Here is a 20,000-nt window from a genome sequence, read left to right on the forward strand (position 1 = left end):
AGAGCATTGAAGATGGGTCGTGGCTGGGTCTTCCAGCATGACAACGACCCGAAACACACAGCCAGGGCAACTAAGGAGTGGCTCCGTAAGAAGCATCTCAAGGTCCTGGAGTGGCCTAGCCAGTCTCCAGACCTGAACCCAATAGAACATCTTTGGAGGGAGCTGAAAGTCTGTATTGGCCAGCGACAACCCCGAAACCTGAAGGATCTGGAGAAGGTCTGTATGGAGGAGTGGGACAAAATCCCTGCTGCAGTGTGTGCAAACCTGGTCAAGAACTACAGGAAACGTATGATCTCTGTAATTGCAAACAAAGGTTTGTGTACCAAATATTAAGTTCTGCTTTTCTGATGTATCAAATACTTATGTCATGCAATAAAATGCAAATTAATTACTTACGTATAATTATTGTTATTATCCACAATTATTATGGTCCACACAAACCAACATAGTTGTGAAGAGGGCAAGACATCACCTCTTCCCCCTCAGGAAGCTGAAATCCTCAGATCCTCAAAAAGTTCTACAGCTGCACCATTGAGAAAATCTTGACTAGCTTCATCACCACTTGGTATCGCAACTGTTGGCAAGGCGCTACAGAGGGCAGTACGTACGGCCCAGTACATCGACCCACCAACTGTTGGCAAGGCGCTACAGAGGGAAGTACGTACGGCCCAGTACATCGACCCACCAACTGTTGTCAAGGCGCTACAGAGGGCAGTACGTACGGCCCAGTACATCGACCCACCAACTGTTGGCAAGGCGCTACAGAGGGCAGTACGTACGGCCCAGTACATCGACCCACCAACTGTTGTCAAGGCGCTACAGAGGGCAGTACGTACGGCCCAGTACATCGACCCACCAACTGTTGGCAAGGCGCTACAGAGGGCAGTACGTACGGCCCAGTACATCGACCCACCAACTGTTGGCAAGGCGCTACAGAGGGCAGTACGTACGGCCCAGTACATCGACCCACCAACTGTTGGCAAGGCGCTACAGAGGGCAGTACGTACGGCCCAGTACATCGACCCACCAACTGTTGTCAAGGCGCTACAGAGGGCAGTACGTACGGCCCAGTACATCGACCCACCAACTGTTGGCAAGGCGCTACAGAGGGCAGTACGTACGGCCCAGTACATCGACCCACCAACTGTTGGCAAGGCGCTACAGAGGGCAGTACGTACGGCCCAGTACATCGACCCACCAACTGTTGGCAAGGCGCTACAGAGGGAAGTACGTACGGCCCAGTACATCGACCCACCAACTGTTGGCAAGGCGCTACAGAGGGCAGTACGTACGGCCCAGTACATCGACCCACCAACTGTTGGCAAGGCGCTACAGAGGGCAGTACGTACGGCCCAGTACATCGACCCACCAACTGTTGGCAAGGCGCTACAGAGGGCAGTACGCACGGCCCAGTACATCGACCCACCAACTGTTGGCAAGGCGCTACAGAGGGCAGTATGTACGGCCCAGTACATCGATCCACCAACTGTTGGCAAGGCGCTACAGAGGGAAGTACGTACGGCCCAGTACATCGACCCACCAACTGTTGGCAAGGCGCTACAGAGGGCAGTACGTACGGCCCAGTACATCGACCCACCAACTGTTGGCAAGGCGCTACAGAGGGCAGTACGTACGGCCCAGTACATCGACCCACCAACTGTTGGCAAGGCGCTACAGAGGGCAGTACGTACGGCCCAGTACATCGACCCACCAACTGTTGGCAAGGCGCTACAGAGGGCAGTACGTACGGCCCAGTACATCGACCCACCAACTGTTGGCAAGGCGCTACAGAGGGCAGTACGTACGGCCCAGTACATCGACCCACCAATGCACCAATTCCAAATCCAAGTGCCATTTTGTAAACTCCGGGAGTTTACATTTGTCGGATGACATAAAAATACTGCTCTTTTACACATCAGTGGTAGGTTTGCCGTGAAAATGAGCAGAAAATAAACCCATTACCTCGTGTCAAATATGCTGGTGGATCTTTGATGTTATGTGGCTATATTTTGCTTCCACAGATCCAGGACATTTTAGCAAAAACCTGCTTGCCTCTGCCAGTTGGATGAAACTTGGCAGCAAGTGTATCTTCCAATAAGATAATAACCCCAAGCACACAACAAACTCCACAAATATATTTTTTTTGGGGGGGAGGCCACAAAATCAACATTTTGCAATGGTTATCTCAGTCTCCGGACTTGAACCCCATTGAAAGCCTGTGGTTTGAATTGAAGAGGGCGGTTCCCATGAGAGCAGATGAATGATGTCAAGCATCCCATCTCATCTCTGTCTGGAGGTCAAAGATCTCTTCCAATGTGTTCTCCGACTCATAAAACAAAAATGCCCAGTGCCATTATCCTCACAAGGTATTGAGGCATTGAAAGGTGTTGAAAACAAGTGCGTCAACAATCTTTTTGAGAAGAAAATTATTACTTGTAAAACAAAAAATCTCTTTATCTGAGAGGTAATTGGGATAGTATAAAACAATATAATGTACCAATTTTGTTTGTATACACTGCATCTCAGTGCAGGTGCCGTCACTACAGTCCCTGGTTCGAATCCAGACTGTATCACATCCGGCTGTGATTGGGAGTCCCATAGGGCGGCACACAATTGGCCCAGCTGTAACATCGTTCTTCGTTTGTAGAAAGAGAGTCGGACCGAAATGCAGCGTGGTGGTTACTCATGACTTTAATGAAGAAAGTGACACATGAAATAACTATACAAAAACGAAAACAACAAACGGAACGTGAAACCTAATTACAGCCTATCTGGTGAAACTACACAGAGACAGGAACAATCACCCACGAAATACACAGTGAAAACAGGCTACCTAAATAGGGTTCCCAATCAGAGACAACCAGAATCACCTGACTCTGATTGAGAACCGCCTCAGGCAGCCATACAACACCCCTACTCAGCCGCAATCCCAATAATACAAAAACCCCAATACGAAATACAACAACATAAACCCATGTCACACCCTGGCCTGACCAAATAATTAAAGAAAACACAAAATACTAAGACCAAGGCGTGACACCAGCGTTGTCTTGATTTGGCCTGGGAGTAGGCCGTCATTGTAAATAAGAGTTTGTTCTTAACTGACTTGCCTCGTTAAATAAAGTTTTTTTAAACACACATTCTTTTAATTATTTCTTATATTTTTTCTCATCTTTATCCTGTCAAGAATTTAGGTGCATATTCATCCTCCTTTCCTGTCCTGTCATCCCTCGTTGTCCCCAGGTCTCTCTGCTTCAGCCTCCTTGGTCTCTCTGGCCTGGATGATAGCGTCCTACCAGAAGACTCTGAGGGACTCCAGAGATGACAAGCTCCCGATGTCCTACAAGGCTGTGATTGTCCAGATGCTGTGGCACCTCTTCACCATCGGGGCCAGGACCATCGCCTTCGCCCTGTTCGCCTCAGTGTTCCAGGTAAAGATGGGCACACAAACATCACACACACACAGTGAGGAAGGCTCACATTGTACACCCAATCAAGGGCTTTTAGGTGCAGAAAATATACAATAAAACTAAAATGAAGATAGATAATCATGAGTTTAAACCTGAAGGTCAGGCTGGGAGAAAAAAAAAAACGTTCCATGTAGTCATGGCTCTATGTAGTACTGTGGAATAGAGTTCCATGTAGTCATGGCTCTATGTAGTACTGTGGAATAGAGTTCCATGTAGTCATGGCTCTATGTAGTACTGTGGAATAGAGTTCCATGTAGTCATGGCTCTATGTAGTACTGTGGAATAGAGTTCCATGTAGTCATGGCTCTATGTAGTACTTTGGAATAGAGTTCCATGTAGTCATGGCTCTATGTAGTACTGTGGAATAGAGTTCCATGTAGTCATGGCTCTATGTAGTACTGTGGAATAGAGCTCCATGTAGTCATGGCTCTATGTAGTACTTTGGAATAGAGTGGCTCTATGTAGTGCTGTGGAATAGAGTTCCATGTAGTCATGACTCTATGTAGTACTGTGGAATAGAGTTCCATGTAGTCATGGCTCTACATAGTACTGTGGAATAGAGTTCCATGTAGTCATGGCTCTATGTAGTACTGTGGAATAGAGTTCCATGTAGTCATGGCTCTATGTAGTACTGTGGAATAGAGTTCCATGTAGTCATGGCTCTATGTAGTACTGTGGAATAGAGTTCCATGTAGTCATGGCTCTATGTAGTACTGTGGAATAGAGCTCCATGTAGTCATGGCTCTATGTAGTACTTTGGAATAGAGTGGCTCTATGTAGTACTGTGGAATAGAGTTCCATGTAGTCATGACTCTATGTAGTACTGTGGAATAGAGTTTCATGTAGTCATGGCTCTACATAGTACTGTGGAATAGAGTTCCATGTAGTCATGGCTCTATGTAGTACTGTGGAATAGAGTTCCATGTAGTCATGGCTCTATGTAGTACTGTGGAATAGAGTTCCATGTAGTCATGGCTCTATGTAGTACTGTGGAATAGAGTTCCATGTCGTCATGGGTCTATGTAGTACTGTGGAATAGAGTTCCATGTAGTCATGGCTCTATGTAGTACTGTGGAATAGAGTTCCATGTAGTCATGGCTCTATGTAGTACTGTGGAATAGAGTTCCATGTAGTCATGGCTCTATGTAGTACTGTGGAATAGAGTTCCATGTAGTCATGGCTCTATGTAGTACTTTGGAATAGAGTTCCATGTAGTCATGGCTCTATGTAGTACTGTGGAATAGAGTTCCATGTAGTCATGGCTCTATGTAGTACTGTGGAATAGAGCTCCATGTAGTCATGGCTCTATGTAGTACTTTGGAATAGAGTGGCTCTATGTAGTGCTGTGGAATAGAGTTCCATGTAGTCATGACTCTATGTGGTACTGTGGAATAGAGTTCCATGTAGTCATGGCTCTACATAGTACTGTGGAATAGAGTTCCATGTAGTCATGGCTCTATGTAGTACTGTGGAATAGAGTTCCATGTAGTCATGGCTCTATGTAGTACTGTGGAATAGAGTTCCATGTAGTCATGGCTCTATGTAGTACTGTGGAATAGAGTTCCATGTAGTCATGGCTCTATGTAGTACTGTGGAATAGAGCTCCATGTAGTCATGGCTCTATGTAGTACTTTGGAATAGAGTGGCTCTATGTAGTACTGTGGAATAGAGTTCCATGTAGTCATGACTCTATGTAGTACTGTGGAATAGAGTTTCATGTAGTCATGGCTCTACATAGTACTGTGGAATAGAGTTCCATGTAGTCATGGCTCTATGTAGTACTGTGGAATAGAGTTCCATGTAGTCATGGCTCTATGTAGTACTGTGGAATAGAGTTCCATGTAGTCATGGCTCTATGTAGTACTGTGGAATAGAGTTCCATGTCGTCATGGGTCTATGTAGTACTGTGGAATAGAGTTCCATGTAGTCATGGCTCTATGTAGTACTGTGGAATAGAGTTCCATGTAGTCATGTCTCTATGTAGTTCTGTGGAATAGAGTTCTATGTAGTCATGGCTCTATGTAGTACTGTGGAATAGAGTTCCATGTAGTCATGGCTCTATATAGTACTGTGGAATAGAGTTCCATATAGTCATGGCTCTATGTAGTACTGTGGAATAGAGTTCCATGTAGTCATGGCTATATGTAGGACTGTGGAATAGAGTTCCATGTAGTCATGGCTCTATGTAGTACTGTGGAATAGAGTTCCATGTAGTCATGACTCTATGTAGTACTGTGGAATAGAGTTCCATGTAGTCATGGCTCTATGTAGTACTTTGGAATAGAGTGGCTCTATGTAGTACTGTGGAATAGAGCTCCATGTAGTCATGGCTCTATGTAGTACTTTGGAATAGAGTGGCTCTATGTAGTACTGTGGAATAGAGTTCCATGTCGTCATGGCTCTATGTAGTACTGTGGAATAGAGTTCCATGTAGTCATGTCTCTATGTAGTACTGTGGAATAGAGTTCCATGTAGTCATGTCTCTATGTAGTACTGTGGAATAGAGGTCCATGTAGTCATGTCTCTATGTAGTACTGTGGAATAGAGTTCCATGTAGTCATGGCTCTATGTAGTACTTTGGAATAGAGTGGCTCTATGTAGTACTGTGGAATAGAGTTCCATGTAGTCATGGCTCTACGTAGTACTGTGGAATAGAGTTCCATGTAGTCATGGCTCTACGTAGTACTGTGGAATAGAGCTCCATGTAGTCATGGCTCTACATAGTACTGTGGAATAGAGTTCCATGTAGGCATGGCTCTATGTAGTACTGTGGAATAGAGTTCCATGTAGTCATGGCTCTATGTAGTACTGTGGAATAGAGCTCCATGTAGTCATGGCTCTATGTAGTACTTTGGAATAGAGTGGCTCTATGTAGTACTGTGGAATAGAGTTCAATGTAGTCATGACTCTATGTAGTACTGTGGAATAGAGTTCCATGTAGTCATGACTCTATGTAGTACTGTGGAATAGAGTTCCATGTAGTCATGTCTCTATGTAGTACTGTGGAATAGAGTTCCATGTAGTCATGTCTCTATGTAGTACTGTGGAATAGAGTTCCATGTAGTCATGTCTCTATGTAGTACTGTGGAATAGAGTTCCATGTAGTCATGGCTCTATGTAGTACTTTGGAATAGAGTGGCTCTATGTAGTACTGTGGAATAGAGTTCCATGTAGTCATGACTCTATGTAGTACTGTGGAATAGAGTTCCATGTAGTCATGGCTCTATGTAGTACTGTGGAATAGAGTTCCATGTAGTCATGACTCTATGTAGTACTGTGGAATAGAGTTCCATGTAGTCATGGCTCTATGTAGTACTGTGGAATAGAGTTCCATGTAGTCATGACTCTATGTAGTACTGTGGAATAGAGTTCCATGTAGTCATGACTCTATGTAGTACTGTGGAATAGAGTTCCATGTAGTCATGACTCTATGTAGTACTGTGGAATAGAGTTCCATGTAGTCATGACTCTATGTAGTACTGTGCGCCTCCAATAGTCTGTTCTGGACTTGGGGATTTTGAAGAGACCTCTGGTGGCTTTTTATAAATAAAAAAAATGAGAGACAGAGACAAAGAGAGACAGAGAGAAAAGAGAGACAGAGACAGAGACAGAGAGAAAAGAGAAATATAGAGACAGAGACAAAGAGAGACAGAGACAGAGAGAAAAGAGAGACAGAGACAGAGAGAAAAGAGAAATAGAGAAAGAAACAGAGAGAAAGAGAGAAAGACAGAGAAATGGTTAGGTTTAGTCATGATGAAGATACTGGGAGTAACAGAGAAAAAACTCATTAGGAAAAGCCTAACCCACTGTTGCTCTACTACACAGCTCACTCTGGTGGCATGTCTTGTGGGATTTTATTTTACGGGCTGAGCTGTGTGCCTGTGGTGCATTCAACAGGTCAATACATCTCACAAATACAAGGAGTGATGAAGTCAATCTCTCCGTCACTTTGAACCAGGAGAGTTTGACATGCATAATATTCATGTTATCTCTCTGTGTACATCCAAGAGCCAGCTGTGCTGCCCTGTTCTGAGACAATTGCAATTTTCCCTCTTTGTGGCACCTGATGACATGACTGAACAGTAGTCCAGGTGTGATAAAACCAGGGCCTGTAGGACCTGCCTTGTTGATAGTGTTATTAGGAAGGTAGAAACTAGGGCCTGTAGGACCTGCCTTGTTGATAGTGTTATTAGGAAGGTAGAAACTAGGGCCTGTAGGACCTGCCTTGTTGATAGTGTTGTTAAGAAGGTAGAAACTAGGGCCTGTAGGACCTGCCTTGTTGATAGTGTTGTTAAGAAGGTAGAGTACCACTTTATTATGGACAGACTTCTCCCCATCCTAGCTACTATTGTATCAATATATTTTGACCATGACAGTTTACAATCCAGGGTTACTCCAAGCAGTTTAATCTCCTCAATTTGCTCAATTTCTACAATATTCATTACAAGCTTTAGTTGAGGGTTTAGTGAATGATTTGTCCCAAATACAATGCTTTTAGTTTTTGAAACTAACTGCAGCTCTTTGTTGAGTGTTGCAGTCATTTCAGTCACTGTAGTAGCTGACGTGTATAGTGTTGAGTCATCCGCATACATAGACACACTGGCTTTACTCAGTGGCATGTTAGTAAAGATTGAAAAAAGTAAGGGTCCTAGACAGCTGCCCTGGGGAATTCCTGATTCTACCTGGATTATGTTGGAGGGGCTTCCATTAAAGAACACCCTCCGTGTTCTGTAAGACAGGTAACTCTTTATCCACATTATAGCAGGGGGTGTAAAGCCAGAACATATACGTTTTTTCCAGCAACAGACTATGATCAATAATGTCAAAAGCTGCACTGAAGTCTAACAAAACAGCCCCCTCAATCTTTTTTATCATCAATTTCTCTCAGTCAATCATCAGTCATTTGTGTAAGTGCTGTGCTTGTTGAATGTCCTTCTGTATAAGCATGCTGAAAGTCTATTGTCAATTTGTTTACTGTAAAATAGCATTGTATCTGGTCAAACACCATTTAAAAAAAAAAGTTTACTAAGGGCTGGTAACAGGCTGATTGGTCGGCTATTTGAGCCAAATAAAGGGGGCTTTACTATTCTTAGGTAGTGGAGTGACTTTAGCTTCCCTCCAGGCCTGAGGGCAAAACACTTTCTAGTAAATTGAAGATATGGTAAATAGGAGTGGCAATATCATCCACTCCTCATCCTCTCCTCAGTAATTTTCCATCCAGATTGACCCCGGTGGCTTGCCATTGTTAATAGACAATAATACTTTTTTTCACCTATTCCACACTCACTTTACTGAATTCAAAATTACAACGCTTTTTCTTTCATAATTTGGTCAGATATACTTGGATGTGTAGTGTCAGTGTTTGGTGCTGGCATGTCATGCCTAAGTTTGCTAATCTTGCCAATGAAATAAATCATTAGAGTAGTTGGCCAATATCAGTGTGCTTTGTGATAAATGATCTGATTCAAACGAATGATGGCATCCAGTCTGCCTTTTTTTCCCAAAAAAGCTCCAATGCTTTTTACTCTCATTGTTTATGTCATTTATCTTTATTTTATTTTATAGTTTATTCAAATTTTTTATTCAGTTTAGTCACGTGATTTCTCAATATGCCGTACTTTTGCCAATTTTTTGTGCTGCCAGATCTATTTGCCAACCCTTTGGCCTCATCCTGCTCAACCATACAATGTTTTAATTCCTCATCAATCCACGGGGATTCAACAGTTTTTACAGTCATTTTCTTAATGGATGCATTGTTATTAGTAACTGGAATTAACAATTTCATATTTCAATTTGCAGCGTCTGGTTGCTCCTCATTACACACCACAGACCAGCAGCGTCTGGTTGCTCCTCATTACACACCACAGACCAGCAGCGTCTGGTTGCTCCTCATTACACACCACAGACCAGCAGCGTCTGGTTGCTCCTCATTACACACCACAGACCAGCAGCGTCTGGTTGCTCCTCATTACACACCACAGACCAGCAGCGTCTGGTTGCTCCTCATTACACACCACAGACCAGCAGCGTCTGGTTGCTCCTCATTATACACCACAGACCAACAAATATTATTATATCAACAACATAGGAATCACAACAAAACGTATTGTATGACCTCTTATACACTAGATTAGACCCAGCCTGACCTCTTATACACTATATTAGGCCCAGCCTGACCTCTTATACACTATATTAGGCCCAGCCTGACCTCTTATACACTATATTAGGCCCAGCCTGACCTCTTATACACTATATTAGGCCCAGCCTGACCTCTTATACACTATATTAGGCCCAGCCTGACCTCTTATACACTATATTAGGCCCAGCCTGACCTCTTATACACTATATTAGGCCCCGCCTGACCTCTTATACACTATATTAGGCACAGCCTGTCCTCTTATACACTATATTATGCCCAGCCTGACCTCTTATACACTATATTAGGCCCAGCCTGACCTCTTATACACTATATTAGGCCCAGCCTGACCTCTTATACACTATATTAGGCACAGCCTGACCTCTTATACACTATATTAGGCACAGCCTGACCTCTTATACACTATATTAGGCACAGCCTGACCTCTTATACACTATATTAGGCCCAGCCTGACCTCTTATACACTATTGTCACGTAGAGTAGGCCAGAAGGCTAAACTGGATAACCTAACCTCTATCAAAATAAAAAGATGGCGGAACCGCAAAAGTTCTTCTGTGCCTCAAGGTGTTTATTTACAAGTGAATTCCGGAACAAAAAACAACAGTACTGCCATCAACGTCTACCTTATGGGACAGCTTAAAAACAATGCTGCCCCATCCACAGCTCAATCCAAAATAACCTCCACCATGACTGAAAGAGAGGCTCCTTTTGTAGGGCTAGCCCCTCCCCTCAGAACAATTAACCCTGGTTAATTAATCAATTAACAATACAAACCTACATTTTCCATGAACTAAACATACTAAAGGATATACATTGCAACACGGTTTTAAACAATATCACAACATAACATTTACAACATTACATCACTACTGACAATATCTTTCAATATGCCCATATGCATTAATGAACCATTTGGGACAGGCACTATAAAGCCAACCCAATTCCCTTAGCTCGGGTCCTTTTCCAGCATACCCGGAAGCTACAGCGATGGAGAGAGAGGAACAGAACAAACAAACAATGCACTCATCCACAACATTGATAAGTATAAGAATTATTGTATCTCTCAAATATGAACATTGACAAGTGTGAAATGCATGCACCAAGACAGAAGTTAATTTGTGTGTCGACCCACATTGTTAACTTATCTTATAATGGAGCAGGGAGGAGTGATGAATATGTGTGTGCGTTAAAGAACCAAATGCTGCCCGCGGCCAGTGACGGACTTCTACGTCACATTACCTTCCTCCTCTCCTGGAGCGACCATGTACGGGAGCCTTGATAGGTAGTCCGCAGTAACGTTCTCTTTTCCTGCTTTGTGACGGACACAGAACCTGAAGGGCTGGAGCTCCAGATACCACCTGGTCACACGAGAATTCCGGTCCTTCATGGTCTGGATCCAGGTCAGTGCTCTGTGGTCCGTGTGCAGGTCAAATTCCCTCCCAAGAAGGTAGTAACGGAGGCTATCTAGGGCCCACTTTATAGCCAGGCACTCCTTTTCGATTGTAGAATACCTGGTTTCCCTGGGCAACAGCTTCCGACTCAGGTACAGCACAGGAAGCTCTTCTCTTGGCTCCCCTTGGGCCAGTACAGCTCCAATTCCTACAGCCGAAGCGTCCACCTGCACGAGAAATCTCTTCTGAAAATCAGGGGTCTGGAGAACAGGGAATGAGCACAGTCGTTTTTTCAGTGTCATGAAGGCTTCCTCACACTCCTCAGTCCACTTCACAGGGTTGCTGGCCCCTTCGAAGTGAGGTTGGTCAGAGGACAGCGATGGTCGAAAACTGTGGAATGAATCTCCGGTACCACCCTGCCAGACCTAGGAAGGACTTCACCTGTTTCTTGGTTCTGGGTTGAGGGCTATTCCTGATGGACTCCACTTTCTCCACCTGAGGCCGAACTTCACCCTTACCCAGCTGGTAACCCAGGTACTTTGTCGCCCACTCACACTTCAGGAGGTTAAGCGTGAGGCCTGCTTCATGGATCTTCCCCAGGACTCTGCTAAGATGCTGTATGTGCTCCTCCCAGGAGTGGCTGTAGATCACCACGTCGTCCAAGTAAGCAGCACAGTAATCGTCACAGTCCTGGAGGACCTTGTCCATCAGCCTCTGGAAAGTCGCAGGGGCCCCATGAAGGCCAAACGGCATGACCTTGAACTGGAACAGGCCCATTGGCGTCCGGAATGCCGTGTAGGCCTTGGATTGTTCATCCAGGGGCACCTGCCAGTACCCTTTGCAGAGATCCAATGTGGTGATGTAATGAGCTCTACCTATTCTCTCCAGTAAGTCGTCAATGCGGGGCATGGGATAGGCATCAAACTGGGAGATGGCATTCACCTTACGGAAGTCCATGCAGATGCGCAAAGAGCCATCCTTCTTTGAGACAATGACAATAGGGCTGCTGCATTCACTTGAAGATGGCTCGACAACATCCATCTCTATCATGGTGTGGACCTCTTCCTTGAGGGCTACCACCAGCCTCTCAGGCACACGGTAAGGATGCTGGCGGACAGGGTTCTGGCCAGGTTTCAAACGAATGACGTGTTCTAGGACTTTGGTTCTTCCTGGTCTCTGACTGAAGAGGGCCGGATACTTGCCAAACAGCTGCTTCAGCTCATCTTGCTTGTCTTCTTCCAGGTGAGCCAGTATGACTTCTGCTCGTTCTTTCCATGCCTCTGTGACCCCATCCGACTCATCCTCTTCTACTCTGCAGACCAGAAAGGACTTTCCTTTGGAGAGTTCCTCTTTCTCCTCCCAGGCCTTGAGAAGGTTCACATGGTAGGTTTGCTTCTTCTTACCCTTGTCCGGGTGCAGCACCTCGTAGGTCACTGGGCCCATCTTCCTCCCGATTAGGTACGGTCCTTGCCATTGCGCAAGGAGCTTGCTGGTAGACGAGGGAAGGAGGAGCAGGACTTTCTGTCCTGGCTCAAACTCTCTGTGGCGAGCGTGCTGGTCATAGCCTCTCTTCTGGGCCTTCTGGGCTTGCTGAAGGTTTGCTCTCGCTTCCTTTCGGTACCGTTCCAACCTGTCTCGCATCTGGAGGACATACTGGACAATCCCCTGTCCTGAGGTAGCTACTGGGGAACCTTCCCAGCACTTCTTCAGCAGGTCCAGTGGTCCTTGCACTGGCCATCCATAGAGGAGTTCGAATGGCGAGAAACCTGTCGATGCCTGAGGCACCTCCCTGTAAGCAAAAAGCAGAAAGGGTAACCACTTATCCCAGTCTTTACCAGTGTCAGCCACAAACTTCCTCAGCATGTTCTTGAGCGTTTGATTGAATCTCTACGAGCCCATCCGTTTGGGGATGGTAGGGAGTAGTCCTCAAGCCTTTAATGCCCAGCTGTCGGTGGAGTTGAACCATCAGTCGCGAGGTGAAGTTTGTCCCTTGGTCCGTCAGGATTTCATCTGGGATTCCTACACGAGAGAAGAGCTGAACAAGAGCACTGATTATTTTTGGAGTGGTTATGGAACGGAGTGGGAAGGCTTCTGGGAACCGGGTGGCATAGTCACAGATCACCAATATATACTTGTAACCTGCACTACTCTTCTCCAAGGGTCCAACAATGTCCATTGCAATTCTCTTGAATGGGGTAGAGATACCAGGCAGTGAACATAGAGGAGCCCGTTCAGACCTACGGACAGCACTGGTTTTCTGGCACGTGGGGCATGATTTGCAGTATTTTTGTACATCAGTATACATGGAGGGCCAAAAGAAACGGGAGCCTAGCCTAAGATAGGTCTTATGTTGCCCTAGATGGCCTGCCCATGGAACTGTATGTGCAAGGTTGAGAACAAGTGGTCTACAGGTAGATGGCACCACCAACTTCCTGCTATCTGCCTCTGACCCAAGGTAGAGTATGTGGTTGTCTACTGTGTAAATCCCCCCACGTGAAGATTGACTGTCCCCAGCTAAGGCCTTGTCAAACAAACATTTCAAGGTTGCGTCAGACTTCTGCAGTGTAGCAAAATTTTGTGGAACATCCCATTGCACCTCTAACCCAGACACATCAGCAACAGGTACAGGGGTTCCCACATACTTCTCAAGACGCCGCTGGCGGCTTGACTTTCTGGGCCCTTTGGTTCCCCCCTCGCACAGACTATCACACAAGTCAGGCAGAGGTTGTAAACCAGCTTTAGCCTGGGCACGAGTGACAACTGAACATGCCATCTGAACATCAGACTGGCAAACTGACTGCTCATATAGCTGACCCCCCACACTTCCCAACAGATCAGAGAGTACAGGCACATCCCTCCCCAAAATCATCTCAAAAGGTAGCTTCTCCATTACCCCAACTTTGAGGAGGTATTTCTGACCCTGAATCTCAACTGTGAGCTCAGCTGTGGGCTGCTGTGACTGGTCACCATGGACACATTGGATCAGTGTCTGATGACCATAATCAATGTCATTAACAGGTACATTACCTTTTCTGATCAATGACAGGGAACTGCCGGTGTCAATCATTGCAGTAAGACTTTTACCATTCACTTTTACAGGTACCAAGCATGACCCTTCCCGAGTCTGTCTATTCTGAACACCTTCCCCCTCTCTGGGTACATAACAGTAACCTGAGAGCTTGGCTTTACGTAGCGGACACATTGAAGATTTGTGCCCCTGCTGCCGGCAGTAAAAACAGGTCAGACCCCTCCCATCAGAGCGAACTGCATGATCCCTTACCTCCCTCCCAGACACATAACCCCCAGAGTTACCTCCACCATCTCTGGCGTTTCTGATGTCCCTTGTGTCTCTGAGACTCCTTGGAGCGGGTGCTGCAGGTTGTGGTGGGCCCCCTTTACGTGCATTAAGATACTGCAGTGCAAGCTTGGCCGCCATAAGCCCGTCCTGGGCTCGTGCTCTCGGACCCAGGTTCGAATGTCGTGTGGTAGAACTTGTAGAAGTTGCTCGAGGATGATGACCTCCCGATTTCGTCCTGTGTCTTCTCCCCGGTCGAACCCATCGTCGGTAGAGACCCTTGAGGCGGTGGTACGTCTCTGTCGGCGACTCACCCGATGGCGTTGATGCAGCTCTGAAGCGTTGACGGTAGGTTTCCGGTGAGATGTCAAACTTCACCAGCAGCGCTTCCTTCAAGCCCTTGTAGACATTGGACAGCCCCTCATCCATTGCTGTGTAAGCCTCTAAGGCCTTGCCCGTGAGCAATGGTACAAGCCTGCAGGCCCACTCTACCTCAGGCCACTGCCACGTCTTAGCCATGCGCTCAAACCTCAGCAGGTAGTTTTCAATGTCCTCCCCCTGCTGGTATGAGGGCATCTTTGGCTCCTTCCTCAGGAATGCTGGAAGATGGACGTTAACACTGCTGGACTGGTCTCCTGGTGCTGGCCTCATTACTGCTTGGGGTGCCTGCTGTGGAGTTGAAGTCCCTGCTGCATCGAGCCTTTGTCGTCCTGGTGTTGGAAGACCCAATCTTGGGCTCTCACTGATGAGTTCCGCCTGGTGGGGAGCTGTGAGGATAGATTGGCGTAGGCCACGTAACTCCTGCTTCGTCCCTCCTCTCAAGGCAGGTGAAAAGTTGCTGAAAAAGGGTTACCATGGTTGGGTGTGGTTCTGGTCCCCCAACTGCTCCTTCAGTCAGCAGCTCACCCAGTTCTGGTTGTCTTTGGCCCCGCGGTCGTGCTCCTAGTTTCTCATACTTGACCTCTTCTTCACCAGACGATTCCATGGTAGTCCACCCCGGTTCAACTTCAGGTACCTTTTCTGACAGTTGATGCTGTTGCTGAGAGCGCAATCCTGTACGCATTCCTTTACCTCTCTTGTTGGAATTCACTGATTTGCGGTACGTCATCCCACCACTGCCACCATATGTCACGTAGAGTAGGCCAGAAGGCTAAACTGGATAACCTAACCTCTATCGAAATAAAAAGATGGCGGAACCGCAAAAGTTCTTCTGTGCAAAGGTGTTTATTTACAAGTGAATTCCGGAACAAAAAACAACAGTACTGCCATCAACGTCTACCTTATGGGACAGCTTAAAAACAATGCTGCCCCATCCACAGCTCAATCCAAAATAACCTCCACCATGACTGAAAGAGAGGCTCCTTTTGTAGGGCTAGCCCTCCCCTCAGAACAATTAACCCTGGTTAATTAATCAATTAACAATACAAACCTACATTTTCCATGAACTAAACATACTAAAGGATATACATTGCAACACGGTTTTAAACAATATCACAACATAACATTTACAACATTACATCACTACTGACAATATCTTTCAATATGCCCATATGCATTAATGAGCCATTTGGGACAGGCACTATAAAGCCAACCCAATTCCCTTAGCTCGGGTCCTTTTCCAGCATACCCGGAAGCTACAGCGATGGAGAGAGAGGAACAGAACAAACAAACAATGCGCTCATCCACAACATTGATAAGTATAAGAATTATTGTATCTCTCAAATATGAACATTGACAAGTGTGAAATGCATGCACCAAAACAGAAGTTAATTTGTGTGTCGACCCACATTGTTAACTTATCTTATAATGGAGCAGGGAGGAGTGATGAATATGTGTGTGCGTTAAAGAACCAAATGCTGCCCGCGGCCAGTGACGGACTTCTACGTCACAACTATATTAGGCCCAGCCTGACCTCTTATACACTATATTAGGCCCAGCCTGACCTCTTATACACTATATTAGGCCCAGCCTTTGGAACGTTGGTTTTCCTAGATATGGCTACTATATTGTGATCACTACATTTACATTACATTTAAGTCATTTAGCAGACGCTCTTATCCAGAGCGACTTACAAATTGGTGCATTCACCTTATGACATCCAGTGGAACAGCCACTTTACAATAGTGCATCTAAATCTTTTAAGGGGGGGGGGTGAGAAGGATTACTTTATCCTATCCTAGGTATTCCTTAAAGAGGTGGGGTTTCAGGTGTCTCCGGAAGGTGGTGATTGACTCCGCTGTCCTGGCGTTGTGAGGGAGTTTGTTCCACCATTGGGGGCCAGAGCAGCGAACAGTTTTGACTGGGCTGAGCGGGAACTGTACTTCCTCAGTGGTAGGGAGGCGAGCAGGCCAGAGGTGGATGAACGCAGTGCCCTTGTTTGGGTGTAGGGCCTGATCAGAGCCTGGAGGTACTGAGGTGCCGTTCCCCTCACAGCTCCGTAGGCAAGCACCATGGTCTTGTAGCGGATGCGAGCTTCAACTGGAAGCCAGTGGAGAGAGCGGAGGAGCGGGGTGACGTGAGAGAACTTGGGAAGGTGAACACCAGACGGGCTGCGGCGTTCTGGATGAGTTGTAGGGGCTTAATGGCACAGGCAGGGAGCCCAGCCAACAGCGAGTTGCAGTAATCCAGACGGGAGATGACAAGTGCCTGGATTAGGACCTGCGCCGCTTCCTGTGTGAGGCAGGGTCGTACTCTGCGGATGTTGTAGAGCATGAACCTACAGGAACGGGCCACCGCCTTGATGTTAGTTGAGAACGACAGGGTGTTGTCCAGGATCACGCCAAGGTTCTTAGCGCTCTGGGAGGAGGACACAATGGAGTTGTCAACCGTGATGGCGAGATCATGGAACGGGCAGTCCTTCCCCGGGAGGAAGAGCAGCTCCGTCTTGCCGAGGTTCAGCTTGAGGTGGTGATCCGTCATCCACACTGATATGTCTGCCAGACATGCAGAGATGTGATTCGCCACCTGGTCATCAGAAGAGGGAAAGGAGAAGATTAATTGTGTGTCGTCTGCATAGCAATGATAGGAGAGACCATGTGAGGTTATGACAGAGCCAAGTGACTTGATGTATAGCGAGAATAGGAGAGGGCCTAGAACAGAGCCTGGGGACACCAGTGGTGAGAGCGCGTGGTGAGGAGACAGATTCTCGCCACGCCACCTGGTAGGAGCGACCTGTCAGGTAGGACGCAATCCAAGCGTGGGCCGCGCCGGAGATGCCCAACTCGGAGAGGGTGGAGAGGAGGATCTGATGGTTCACAGTACCGAAGGCAGCCGATAGGTCTAGAAGGATGAGAGCAGAGGAGAGAGAGTTAGCTTTAGCAGTGCGGAGCGCCTCCATGATACAGAGAAGAGCAGTCTCAGTTGAATGACTAGTCTTGAAACCTGACTGATTTGGATCAAGAAGGTCATTCTGAGAGAGATAGCGGGAGAGCTGGCCAAGGATGGCACGTTCAAGAGTTTTGGAGAGAAAAGAAAGAAGGAATACTGGTCTGTAGTTATTGACATCGGAGGGATTGAGTGTAGGTTTTTTCAGAAGGGGTGCAACTCTCGCTCTCTTGAAGACGGAAGGGACGTAGCCAGCGGTCAGGGATGAGTTGATGAGCGAGGTGAGGTAAGGGAGAAGGTCTCCGGAAATGGTCTGGAGAAGAGAGGAGGGGATAGGGTCAAGCGGGCAGGTTGTTGGGCGGCCGGCCGTCACAAGACGCGAGATTTCATCTGGAGAGAGAGGGGAGAAAGAGGTCAGAGCACAGGGTAGGGCAGTGTGAGCAGAACCAGCGGTGTCGTTTGACTTAGCAAACGAGGATCGGATGTCGTCGACCTTCTTTTCAAAATGGTTGACGAAGTCATCTGCAGAGAGGGAGGAGGGGGGATTCAGGAGGGAGGAGAAGGTGGCAAAGAGCTTCCTAGGGTTAGAGGCAGATGCTTGGAATTTAGAGTGGTAGAAAGTGGCTTTAGCAGCAGAGACAGAGGAGGAAAATGTAGAGAGGAGGGAGTGAAAGGATGCCAGGTCCGCAGGGAGGCGAGTTTTCCTCCATTTCCGCTCGGCTGCACGGAGCCCTGTTCTGTGAGCTCGCAATGAGTCGTCGAGCCACGGAGCGGGAGGGGAGAACCGAGCCGGCCTGGAGGATAGCGGACATAGAGACTCAAAGGATGCAGAAAGGGAGGAGAGGAGGGTTGAGGAGGCAGAATCAGGAGATAGGTTGGAGAAGGTTTGAGCAGAGGGAAGAGATGATAGGATGGAAGAGGAGAGAGTAGCGGGGGAGAGAGAGCGAAGGTTGGGACGGCGCGATACCATCCGAGTAGGGGCAGTGTGGGAAGTGTTGGATGAGAGCGAGAGGGAAAAGGATACAAGGTAGTGGTCGGAGACTTGGAGGGGAGTTGCAATGAGGTTAGTGGAAGAACAGCATCTAGTAAAGATGAGGTAGAGCGTATTGCCTGCCTTGTGAGTAGGGGGAAGGTGAGAGGGTGAGGTCAAAAGAGGAGAGGAGTGGAAAGAAGGAGGCAGAGAGGAATGAGTCAAAGGTAGACGTGGGGAGGTTAAAGTCGCCCAGAACTGTGAGAGGTGAGCCGTCCTCAGGAAAGGAGCTTATCAAGGCATCAAGCTCATTGATGAACTCTCCGAGGGGACCTGGAGGGCGATAAATGATAAGGATGTTAAGCTTGAAAGGGCTGGTAACTGTGACAGCATGGAATTCAAAGGAGGCGATAGACAGATGGGTAAGGGGAGAAAGAGAGAATGACCACTTGGGAGAGATGAGGATCCCGGTGCCACCACCCCGCTGACCAGAAGCTCTCGGGGTGTGCGAGAACACGTGGGCGGACGAAGAGAGAGCAGTAGGAGTAGCAGTGTTATCTGTGGTGATCCATGTTTCCGTCAGTGCCAAGAAGTCGAGGGACTGGAGGGAGGCATAGGCTGAGATGAACTCTGCCTTGTTGGCCGCAGATCGGCAGTTCCAGCGGCTACCGGAGACCTGGAACTCCACGTGGGTCGTGCGCGCTGGGACCACCAGATTAGGGTGGCCGCGGCCACGCGGTGTGGAGCGTTTGTATGGTCTGTGCAGAGAGGAGAGAACAGGGATAGACAGACACATAGTTGACAGGCTACAGAAGAGGCTACGCTAATGCAAGGAGATTGGAATGACAAGTGGACTACACGTCTCGAATGTTCAGAAAGTTAAGCTTACGTAGCAAGAATCTTATTGACTAAAATGATTAAAATGATACAGTACTGCTGAAGTAGGCTAGCTGGCAGTGGCTGCGTTGTTGACTTTGTAGGCTAGCTGGCAGTGGCTGTGTTGTTGACACTAATCAAGTCGTTCCGTTCCATTCTATGGATCTTTCAAGCACATTTCTGCAGCATTAGTAAAGATGTGATCAATCCATGTTGATGATTTCATTCCTCTGCTGTTTGTTGCTACTCTGGTAGGTTGACTGATAACCTGAACCAGGTTGCAGGCACTGGTTACAGTTTGAAGCTTTCTCTTGAGTGGGCAGCTTGATGAAAGCAAGTCGTTATTTAAAATCACCCAGAAAATATACCTCTCTATTAATATCTCATACTTTATCAAGCATTTCACACGTTATCCAGATACTGACTGTTAACACTTGGTGGTCTATAGCCGCTTCCCACCAGAATGGGCTTTAGGTGAGGCAGATGAACCTGTAGCCATATTACTTCAGAGTTTCAG

The 20,000-nt window shown here is 47.0% G+C and overlaps 1 protein-coding gene across 1 annotated transcript in view; it reads left to right on the plus strand.

The window, feature by feature from the left end:
* LOC118383057 (XK-related protein 7-like) overlaps positions 1 to 20,000 on the plus strand; it is a gene marked incomplete at its 5' end in the record, with an annotated part of 28,934 nt that overhangs the window by 7,158 nt on the left and 1,776 nt on the right. Inside the window, one exon of the mRNA XM_052501454.1 lies at positions 3,244 to 3,431. Within this exon, the coding sequence (XP_052357414.1) occupies positions 3,244 to 3,431 (188 nt within the window). The remainder of the gene's footprint in view (positions 1 to 3,243; positions 3,432 to 20,000) is intronic.

Source organism: Oncorhynchus keta, unplaced genomic scaffold, assembly GCF_023373465.1.
Source record: "Oncorhynchus keta strain PuntledgeMale-10-30-2019 unplaced genomic scaffold, Oket_V2 Un_contig_13657_pilon_pilon, whole genome shotgun sequence".
Lineage (NCBI taxonomy): Eukaryota > Metazoa > Chordata > Actinopteri > Salmoniformes > Salmonidae > Oncorhynchus > Oncorhynchus keta.